The sequence below is a fragment of the Phalaenopsis equestris genome, unplaced genomic scaffold (genome assembly GCF_001263595.1).
Source record: "Phalaenopsis equestris unplaced genomic scaffold, ASM126359v1 Scaffold000094, whole genome shotgun sequence".
Taxonomy (NCBI): domain Eukaryota; kingdom Viridiplantae; phylum Streptophyta; class Magnoliopsida; order Asparagales; family Orchidaceae; genus Phalaenopsis; species Phalaenopsis equestris.
This window is the reverse complement of record NW_018164536.1, coordinates 361,743-374,045: the sequence shown is the minus strand read 5'-3', so window position 1 is coordinate 374,045 and position 12,303 is coordinate 361,743. Positions and strand designations below refer to the sequence as shown.

Sequence of the window (12,303 nt, the reverse complement as noted above, 5' to 3'; positions counted from 1 at the left end):
ATGAAAAACATGCACTGTTCGACGATGCTCCGTCGACAAGTATAGAACTTCCTCTCGTAGCTGTGTGGTTGACATGACGTCAACAGTGAGGGTTGGAGGCCATAGTGACAGAGTGTTCGTCGGGATGTCCTGGAAATCCGTGAGCTCGTCTTCTCCTGAATGCAACAAATTAGGAAATAACAGTGCAGGTGCAACAAGATCTTTATCCTTAAATGTCACATTTTATTAGTACGACAGATATATACATTCAAATGAGAACATTTACAAAGTTTAGGAGATTGAGATATACCATCAATACAAGTATAAATCTTGACTTTATATGAGGTAAATATTCATATTTATGTCAAAATCAATTGATGATTCATCTTCACTTCCCTCAATGAAGATCAAGAAACAAAGTTGAATATACAGTGCAAAAAGATTAATATAGCCACATTGCACCGACAGTCTACTGAATATAAAACATCAAATTGTGCAAGCAGAAGCAAGAACACCAAAATTGAATATGACCAATCAGCTAACTTTGAGTAGAAAAGAAAATCTGCATGTCAAATCAGTCCAAAAATTGATTTGTGTTGAAAATATCTATCTGAAAATGAGGAGGAACTAAAAATATATAACATCACGTAACATAGAAACGGGATCATGTAGTTGCATACATAAACCAACTACAATAGAGGGAAGCATTGCAACCGAGGAATTAATTTTCAAGAAAAACAAGGGAAGAATCAGATGTTCATTGTAGTGGTATGTATGTAAATACTCCTGTTTCAGATCCCATATAACAAAAATAACCTTTTTAAATCCCACCGCACCTTAGTTCTCATTACAAGATTTAGCTCCCATATAAGAAAAGTTTAAAGATTCACCTCCAATTTAGGTGTTAAGTACGTAAATGCTCCTGTTTCAGCTCCCATATATAGAGCATAGAATACAAACAGTATAAAGAACCCATCTAGCAATAACATTAGACGTAGTGCTACCAAAAAAAAAGATATGCAATTAAAGCAAAGCACAAAAAAACCCCAAAAAGGCATCAATTCAATTCCAAGTCATCGGGACTAAAAAGTGTTTTAATCTAAAAGTTGGGTTACAACTCAATATAGTAATCCATCAAATTATGCCTTCTGGCAGCAACATAATCACACGATGTTAGATTAAACAAACCCATATGTTGGTAGCATTTTGAAATCAAAGATCAAGAATTCACATCATTGCCAAGAACCAAAAAGGTACAAAACCATTAAAACATCACAAAGCTTCAGAGAATCTAGGCCCTCCAAAAAATATAAAAACAAAATGCCATATAATCAGCATTTTGAAACCACTTTTTTTCAATTCATAGAAAACTGGGCACGTTTTGAAGCCATTTCTTCTTATATTTTCACCATCTGTTTTTATGATCCAGTAACTGTGTAAACCTGAGTGCCAAACCGATCTTGAAAATGCTAGTGTTAGAAAAAAAAAGCCTCACATTTTTAGTTCTACAGATGACATAAACCAATGTCAAGCAAATTAACAAGTGGAGCACTTTTTCAGGAGGGTGATCAGCCAAGCTTTCGGCTGATAAAGCTGAGGTGAGAGCAAGTTCCATCAAGGAGTCTCTGTGAAGAACTTGCTAAGCATATTAAAGAAAATTATTTCAAATTAAAAGAGATTACTTGCGATAACCGGAATTACCAACACATTAAAGAAAATAATTTGAAAAATATAATAAAAGATTCAAACCAAAGTTTAAGATGGTGGATGTTTATAAAAGAAAAACTCAGGGTTCAAAATTAAACATAAAGAGATGAACAATCTGCCCTCATAAGAAGGTCGTAGGTTCTTGGTTGCCAAGAATACTTGGGACTAAACTCACTTCTGTAGAAAAGAATAGCAAAAGAAAGGTCACCTTGTATGTAAATGCCCCAAATACAATTGTAGATTTGTAAATCTTGTATAGAATTCACAATTGCCATAAAATAAAATCATGTATATGAATGTATCTATGCAGAACACTTTCTCCATTCAATGATTAACAAAATAACCAGCAGCCTAAAGACTTTCTTCAAGCAGATTATAACCATGGCGTAATGAACTTTTGCTTAAATGAATTTAACAAACATCACATAAATAACACTATGAACAAATCTTAAGAGAAAGTAATGGTTTCAAAGCATAAACTAAATGATTTCAAATTACACCCATCTTATCACAAACAATACAATGACAACGTAATTTTTCCTCAATGTTCAGGCTATTGTCCTGTTCCCCATATTATCTCATATATAATCTGTTCTCTTAACACTGTCATCTCGTTTGCACATTCCCCGTTTGTAGTACAAATGGTCGAAGTCTCATCGTCCTGTTCTGACAAAGAATGTCCTAGACGGTACTCAAATGCTTCCGCAGGTACGTGTTCTTGATCCTCATCTACCGAACAGAAGTTGATGTCACAATGGGAATGATCTCTTCAAATGTAATTGTGTGGAGCCATCATAGCAAACACAACGTGCACATACTTGGAGAACTTATAAGGATGCATATTACGCAGTATCACCCATTTCTTTTTCCACACACCAAATGTTCTCTCAATGACACCACGTAATGTTGAATGACGTTTATTAAACATTTTTTTCTGTCTTGTGTAAAGTTACTTGCACGTTCAAAGTCCGATATGATACCTTGTGGCAGCAAATGACTTTAGGTACCCTCGTTGCAATGGATATCCAGCATCGACCAAGTAATATTTGTCTGATAAAAAGTGTTATTAAAAGGAAGCATAATGTTAAATATTAAATTAGCTCGCACTCGAGCGAACCTGCAGGTGGATGTGGTAAATTGGTACTAGCATTCCATGTTGACTGATAAATGTCTTCTTCTACTTGCTTCGATGTTGTATCGTATGTTGCACTCTAAACCCAACACTCTGATGAGCTAATAAAATACAAAAGTCTCAGAAATAAAAAAAATGAAACATCTACATATAATTAAAAATGCTATTCTGATAAAATATGCATAATAACTGAAAAACTAAAACTAAAGAGTTTACAAGTACAATCCTAGAAAATTAAACGAAACATAACTTGTTAGAAATGTTTTTGCGATGACATTGAAAAAAAACTCAAATATTAAGACGATCATAAAAACATCAGAGATACGACACTCTGCGGGCGGCAGAAATCTTCACAAAATTATCTCTATGGACGGGGTCCTCTATCAACTCTGTTGCAAATAGTTACAACGTTTCTTCCTCATTTATTTCACTTTAAGAATAAAGGATTTCAAGTGCCTCCTCAATAGTGGTTGAATAAGAAGACCGTGATTATGCTTTGTAAGCGGACACCAGCTCGGAGATTTGATTTTTAATAAAACCATAACCATATTTTTTTCTATTTCTACCCTTGGAAGCTTGGCACGGGGAGTGGAATCATATTTGTTCTGCTCCAGAATGAGGACTTTAGCGGGATCATGTGAACCTTCGGGGGTTCCTAGATCCACGGGATTGACAGCAAACCCTGTCTCGTTTGGACAACATGCATAGTTCCTCATTGCAACCACCCCCCAAACATGAGGTAAAGCTTGTCCTCCAATTCAAGCTTAATTCCATAAATCTTATATTTCTTTGCAACGGGCACCACCTAAACATAATTTAGAAAGAAAAAAATTAGTAAAAAGTTAAAATGTAAATAATTAATAAAAGTTTTGAACAATGCTCACCATAAGTCTTTCAACCTACCACTCCTCGGGTGCATCTATTGTTCGCTTCACCGAATTCCACCCCAATCCTGTTGAGTCTCATTTCAATTCCTTCCATATTTTCTAATATTTCTTACGTTGATCCCATTTGTTTTTCAATTGCATCGTATTGTACTCTTTGTCTGTAAGTTCCTTGAACTTTTTTGTAATATTTTGATACTCTTCTTTGTTAAAACATGTTGTTGGCCTATTTTAGTACTGAAAAATTTAGTTTGCAGTTATAACAGTACAAATCCTAGTTCATAAGCATTATAAAATTGGTACTCTGTGGAACAAAAAAAAAAACAAAAATACATAGCACACAATTCTTATAAGTTTGCAAACAGTAAACTAATTTTAAAACTCCAATAGTGACAGTGGTAGTAGGAAGATCCGAAGCATTGCCTTAAATGAGAATCTAAATGTGAAGATTAATCAAATCCGAAGCATTGAAAGGGGGAAAAAAATTATCGCTGCTTGGACGAAGCCGGGCTGCGTTTGGGGTAGACGACACGATGAAGGCCTGGAAACCCTTCAGAGAAGAGAACACAGGGGAGCAAATCTCGGGAAGAGGAAGATCAGGGTTGGCAAGAAGAGAAGAAGGTGGGAAATATTCGGGAGTTGAGGAGATTCGGAAAGGGGAAGTTGTGCTCGTGTTTAGGGTACAGTTGAGGGCACAAACGTAAAACCAATTTAATGCATACACAACGAAGCTGGGCCACGGGTCTGTGACTGCATTTGACTTTCCGTCTGATTCACGGCCGCCGCTGGCCGAGATGCCGCCCCCACGTTCACGGCCGCCGCTGGACGAGATGCCGCCCAACGTGAAATAATCGTAGGGCGGTGTCGTGCAGAAGGCAGGCAGCTGCGCCAAAAAGACTCTAAATCCCTCTGTTCGTTCTTTATTATTCAGTTCTTGATTCTTGCATTTTTTTTGCCATAATTTCAAGACATTATATAGTAATATATATAATCTAACTTATGTAAATTGATATGTTTAGGATACTATGTGTATTAAAATTCTAAATAAAAAAGATGAATTAATATTAAATCACTTTTTATATGAAATATTAAATATATTTCATCTCAATACTCATGTAGACAAGAAAAATTATTACATACGAAGACTGTATGCATACAGAGTTGTTAATGTTGAATTTTATTTTAACATCTCATATAATAGTGCACAACATTATTGTACATAAAATTTATATTAAATAATATGAAATTCTATTTTATTTTGTATTTCCGTTGTTAATGCATTGGTAACCGAACTTTTTTTCTTTGGGAAGGTGGGTAACCAAACTGCGCTATTGTAAAATCTGACTGTAATTACTAATTTCCTCTCAATTAAGAAGCCCGACAGCCAATATTTTAATGCATCAAAACCAGTGATGAAATCTTCATAGTTTACCTCTTAAACTTCCAACTGACTCTTCACCTTCTTCAATACAAACATTCTCCTCGCATAATGCTACTTCCCAAAAACACAGTCCCAAAAAAGGTCTATCATTCGACTAACATATATACTTTGGCTTACCTTTCTAAATCTGTCTCCGGAGGGAGCTTTCAATCTCCATTAATGGCGTGCAGGTTTCATGTGCTCTCAGGGCTCGCCATTCTTGGCCTTCTGGTGTCTGCTTGCAAGGCTGCTACATACACCGTCGGTGACTTGGCCGGGTGGGACATTAGTGCAGATCTCTATTCATGGCCGGCGACGAAGCTTTTCTACATTGGTGATGTTTTATGTAAGCTTTTTATCTCTCCCATTTTACATTTTGAGGCAGGTTAAGATTTGGATTTAGTTTCCGAGTAGTTAAATTTATATTTTAAGAAGAACTATATATTTTTAATACCATTTTACATATACATATGTGATAGATCAGCACTAGCACGTTTATGGTATTTGATGTTTGCCATCGTTAATGTCTAATTTACATCTTCCAACATTATAAACTATTTTATAATTTCCATTTAAATTTGTTTTTTACTCCAATACTTAGTATTTGGTAAATGTTAGCAATCTGATTAAAGAGAATTTTAAATTAATAGTATTTTTTTTTTGTTGAAGCTAAGTGGCTTTCGAGATTTGAAAATGTTGTTAATATATATAGCTATCAGATGGATAAAATGATAAAGAAACACGTATATAATATTTATCAAATAATATTGCTAACAAGACTATTAATTTTTTGAATCCAAAATTTTGTAATAATAATATTTTTAGGTGCTGCACAATTCTGTCAGGCTAATTAAGAGTATTTAGGGCAATTTTTGAAAATTTTTGAATAAAAATCTGTCTGGTTGACCGTGCCCAAGGAATGTAGTGTTTGACTGACACAAGGGGCTTGAAAGAGGGAGAAAAGAAGAGATGAGAGATTTCTGTCGGCGTGGGAAATGAGGTGTTCTTTGTTCTCGGCCTCTACTACCTATTTTATTTCATAAGAGAAATGCATTACAAGGTGGGGAAGAGCCAAATCCCTTTCATTCACCATAAAGCCCTCGTATTTATAGAAGATAGAAGAGACACAAAGATATACAAATTATATATTGTTATACTAGAGAAGAACAAAGAGTATTTGAATTCTTATTTAGACCGATGGATATACTCAATTTTCGTGCAGATCATTTTTCTGTATACAAAAATAATTATTAACTTCACATTACAAATACAAGTAATTAAGTGATGCATGTTCTTTTTTTTTTCTTTTTTTTTTTTTTTTGAAAATTAACCAAAGATACACTCAGTTAAATCCAATTTTAAATAATAATGTGTTTCATTGATTGCCACAGTCTTTATTTATTTTCTTCTATGATGCTAATGAGAAAATCCTGGATAATGTTTCAATAATTAATTAAAATTTCTATTACATTCGTATTAAAATAAATTAATTAAAGTTTATGAGCATGTTAATGAAATTTTTACCTGAACAAACAACTTCTGAAAAAAAGAATGCTCCTTCTTGCCTCAGTGTTCCAATATTCCCCTTACCACGACGTCAACCAAGTAGACAGAAATGGCTTCAGCAACTGCAACGCTTCAAACGCTATGCTAAAGAGCACTGATGGCAACACTTACGTTCCTCTCAACGCCACCGGAGACAAGTACTTCATCTGTAGTGTTCTCTCTCACTGTTTAGGAGGAATGAAGCTTCAAGTCCACGTTTTGACTAATGTTACCGCAGCCATAATTCCGTCACCGCCGTCACCGCCGACGTCTCCGCCGGAGTTCTCTAAGGCGACTCCTTAAGCTTTTCCCCTAAGAATGGCGTACATGATTGCGCTATTATTTGAATAAAAAATTTACACCTTTGAAAAGCTTTTTGGTGCGAATTAAAAAAAACACGTAAATTTATGTCTGCCATTCACGAATGATTGATTATTTCGGGAAATTCTTTTAGGTAGAATTACATATTTAGCATGCAATTCTTGTGTATTTATATATCTCATATTTAATTTTTCATATTTATTTACATAATAGTATTTGGGTGGTCAAGTGTATTTATATATCTCATATTTATTTACATAATAGTATTTGGGTGGTCAAATTTTATGCATGAAAAGATGCATTTTATAATAATAATAATAATAATAATAATAATAATAATAATAATCTAAGTATGATATGAAAAAAAATTAAGGGTCCGTTTGGGGCAGTTTATAAGTGCGGGCGGCGTTTTCAAAACGCTGAAAACGCCGCCGCCGCCGCATGGTTTGGTTCGCGTGTTTCGCCAGCTTATCCGAAACTGCGTTTGAGTTTTTATACTAGACGCAGACCGCGGGTCGACCCCCGCGGCCCGCCCGCCGGCCGCGTTTCAGAATAAACAGCTTATCCTGAAATGCACAAGCTTCTCCAAACGAACCCTAAGTATTATGGGCAAATATGAATGGTTAGGTGTGATATATGTAAATATATAAGAGTTTGTGTACTTCGTATGCAAATAACCATGCATCATTTTTTGGGTAAATTTTGGCAAACACTTTTATTTTGATTGGTCGATAATTTAAAGGGATATTTTTAAGTTCATTTAAAATTTTAATTCGGATGAGGAATGCTATACTTAACTATATGATATTTTTGGTGAAAAAATCACTTTGATTTGTTATATAATCATTCACATAATTATTTTATATAAGTAAAAAGTGTTATAATATTATAAAAATAATTATCTTATAATTCTGAGTAAAGCTTCAATCCGACTAAAAGCTCAAGATGTTAACTTTCGGCCAAAGGAGTTCTTGATTTTGTTTCGATGTAAATATGAAGTGTAGGTGGTAGCTAAGTAAAGACATGAGAATTGTGTGGTATTGATGTAAATGCCTCGAAGTAATATTGTAAGCTCAATTTGATTAGCGGTCAAAACAGACCCAATGTCTCTTTAAGCGCTAGTTTTACGTGTGAGTTTGAGTTACATGATCCAATCAACGACGCAAAAATCTTCTTTAGGATTTAGCTCACCAAACTACAGGCAAGTTGATTATAGTTGATCATTAGTCGGGTAGACCCTTTTGAGCCATCACTTGACCCAATTCGATCAAATTATGTCAATGTCAACATATATATTTATATGATTATGAAAATTAACCTTGACTAATCTTTTGAATCAGGACGGAATAGACTTTTGGGGAAGTCCAATTAGTTTTGGTAAATTCCTTTGTTTTTTCTTTAAGAAAACCGAAATATATAGGCAATTTGAAATATCTTATTGTTAGTCTTCCTACCTTCTGACGCGAACAAGAAATTAAAATGAATGAATGCTTGATTATGAAGTATGACACTGCACAATTAATTATATATTTTTCCGATCGATGTCTTTTGCCCTGACCAACCCTTCTCAAGAACATGAAAAAAATTTAAAATACTGAAGGGTAATGGTGAAGAGATTATCGGTTGAGCACTATGCAAGATATCTAGAAGTTTATTTTTTCCGAAGGTACTTGATGCGTCGTCAAAAATTATATTATTTGATGTGGAGCTTGAGATATGAGACGAATCTTGAAACAACTTCTTAAGTAAAAAATATTCAAATTTCGATTAAAAATCATCCAAAACTCAAATTTCAACTGACTTTAGTCGACGAGACTAACTCAATGATACCTAAATTTGTTCAATCCAAGTCAAATCAAGCTCATATCAATCCGTCAAAACATTTTAGAAGCTCTTAATGCATGATTTAAAAGTAAAATGAATTATGAATTTGACAAGCTTATAGTCAAATCAAGCGTCTCAATGAGACGAATCCAACAAGCCCAAAATCATTTATTGCTAACCTAGTTAAGGAACTCAAATGTTCATTGAACATTGTCCAATTGATGAAATCTCTCCAAACTGTTTGATGGAGTGATCTAGTTTTTTTTTTCTATTTATAGAGAGACCTCTCCAAGACTATAAATAAAGTCGTACCCCTCTATTTGAGTGACAGGGGAAGAATTTGAGCTAGAAGAAGACTAAAATTTGGAGGAGGAGCTAAAGTCTAGCATCTCTTCCAAACCACATATTCGACAAATATCTCAATTTTCTGGAGCCTCCTACTAATGTCCGCCGACAATTTTTGGCCGTCATCGACTGCCTCATACCCATTGCAATGAAATACCTTGAGAAATCACGACGTGCATTACACAATCCCGACATACATTGCATGGTAACGAGACATATTGAATAATGCACTTCATATACAGTGAAACACCTCCAAAAGACGGTGTAACAATGCACTCCAAACACAATGGATTTTTTCCAAACACCTAAATCTCTCTTCTTACAGCTCACCACTACGACCTAAATGAATAACTACGACTTACGTAGTTTATAGCTCGTGTAGCTCTCAACTCTGACTCATACAGTCTACAGATGACGTCATAGCTTATAAGTACGATCAATGTGACCAACTACGACCTACATGACTCATAGATCGTGCAGCTCTCAACTTTGGCCCTTACCGCCTACAGGTTTCATCACAATTGCCACTATGACATATGTGGCCAACAACAACCTATGTAGCTGATAGTTCGTACAACTTCCAACACCTGTATCTGCGGCCTACATATGTCATCACAACTCACCATTATGATATACATATCAAATAACTGCCACAACATTCTATTACGACATACACAAATAGCTAGCACTACAACCAACATCTACTACAATTTTGGTGGGCTACTACATTCATAGTTATCAACTACGGCCTTTGCAACTTTTTATAATACTATTATTATGTATCAACTTTGTTACTCTATCTTTCCTAATATTAGAAAAAAGTGGACCCATGTGATCACAATTACATAATAGATTATTTCAACTAAGTCAGATGTTTTTTTTTTTTCCCATTTTCCTAGTTTTCCATGTAATAAATTGACTTGTCTTCTACTGCTTATTTTTCTTTAATTCCCTGAGTGTATTCTATTTTCATGTAATGCTAAAACACTAAATTCATTAATCCACCGTCACGAATCTTCAAGCATGCATCGATACTTTATTTTGACATTAATATATTATGAATATGAAATAATTTTGCATGAATAATGTCCGATAACAAGATCGAAAAAAATGTTCGCAACGGCTAAAACTTGAGCTGGTCGCATTGTCTCAAATATATATAATCATCAAACTAAATGGTAATATATTTTATTAGAGTGACTAAAAATTGTCGTCAAGGCTCTAGCCAAACATCAAAATCATTTTTTAGTTTTTTTTGTATAATATACTATCAAAACTATAATCACATTTTCCTAATCACGTTCAAATAGGAAATAAGTCTTAAAAACTTCAAAATAGACTCGAGCATTACTTCTTAATTATATCGGTTTAAGGATTCATCAAGCATAATTAATCAGTCCAATACATTCAGGCTCCTCTCAAATTCTTCTATATCAAATCCATTATTAATTTATGGTTAACCGAACTTCAATTTTATAAAGTTTGACTAAAGATAATTAACTCTTCAAACTCAAGAATCAAACCTTCGAAGTTACATCTGTAAAACCTTTCACCAACTTTCCAACTGCTTGTAAAACAGTCCCCGCATAATGCTACTACCCCAGTAAAACCCGGGCCCAAAAATGTTCCTCATTCAAATTAAATAAAAATGGGGCATTTGCATGCATACCGCCTAATTACAACATATTTACATATCTAGCTACCACAAGATTTATTTTTTACATCCATAACACCCAAATATCTCATATCTGTATCACAAATACATATATATGACAATTTTAATTGATTTTTGTATTGTTGAATCGAACCCACATGTCAAAGTGACTGAATTCAGCCTACCTGCTGAAGTGGTTAAATTGAGTTCACCTGTCAAAGTGGCTAAATCAAACTCATATGTCGAAGTGATCGATCCAACTTATCACCATCTTCCCTAAGGAGACCGCTTACTCTTATCTCTGTGAAGGTAACTATTTGAGAAAGCTATTAGGACCGACCGAAATATACATCAGTTTTTCATTTAGAGTTGTTGCTTGATCCTGAGGAGTCAGTCTCATTGCCCAAACATCAAGGATGATCGCCATACTGGCGATATCTAACATTAGCTGATACTACCTCATAGTTACAATGCCGGTTAGATAAAGTCAACAATTTAATCATTGATGTCTTACTTTGATAATTTTATGTCATTTTTTATCTCATTTCTAAAAGGGCAGCCCATAAGATGAAAGAGGGAGGTTCTCCCTTCGCATTCTTCAGCCCTCTCTCTTTCTGAAGGGCTATAAATAGTTTTCCTACGAGTGATGGAACCATTCGGTTGATCAAATGTAAAAAATTATTACATTTTCCTCCAGTTTTTCCTCCAGGATTCTCTTCCCTCCCTCTCTCTCCTTATAGTACTTTTCCTAAAATATCGGGTCTTTGGCAAGTTGAATGTACTCACAGACGATACATGACTCTAAGTTTATTCCAATTCAAAAATATCACATAAAAAATTACGACTACTTTAGTTTCTAAAAAGTGAAATACATCTTTCATGCATTAGTAAGGTGGTATATTGTTGTTGTTGCGAGTTCTACCAGTTGATGTGGTATATATATAAATCAAACAGAGAAAAAATCGACGAAGCAAAAAATAGAACGAAAAAAATCACGCCAAAAAAGAACACACATATATACGTGGTTCTGCAAATTGCTTACGTCCACAGAGTTGCAGAGGATTTTACTACTTGAGGAATTTACACCAGTCGATCATCTCGACTTACAAGAGGAATCTCTCACTCTCACTTCGTTGCTCTCTGTTCTTCTCTCTCTACACCGAGATACACCGAAGAAGACAAACTTACAAGAGAAAAAAATTCAATTTCTCTTATGCCACAAGTCACCAAGAAGAAGCCTAAGAAGAACAATCTTCTTCTTCTTCTTTTTTCTTCCTTCAAGGAACTATCACTTGCACTTCTCTTCCTCTGCCCCAAGGAAACCTTCCTTTATCCCGAATCCCAAGGAAACCGAAGAAAGAAGAATTCAAAGTGTGACTACTAAACCCAATGAGAGTCTTCCGAAACTTTTATCACGAACAGGAGGGAGCGAAGAGATGTTTCACTTCACAAAAGAGGAAAGTGAGAGTGGTTATTTGTGAAGAGGTGTGAA

At 34.7% G+C, this 12,303-nt stretch overlaps 1 protein-coding gene across 1 annotated transcript; it reads left to right on the top strand.

Annotated features, from left to right (window-relative positions):
• The first annotated feature begins 5,225 nt into the window (after positions 1–5,225).
• Positions 5,226–6,970, top strand: LOC110020160 (basic blue protein-like). The gene is made up of 2 exons (XM_020718166.1): positions 5,226–5,468; positions 6,693–6,970. The coding sequence occupies exons 1-2, from the start codon at positions 5,303–5,305 to the stop codon at positions 6,968–6,970; spliced, it is 444 nt and encodes a 147-aa protein (XP_020573825.1). The 5' UTR covers positions 5,226–5,302.
• The last annotated feature ends 5,333 nt before the right edge of the window (positions 6,971–12,303 follow it).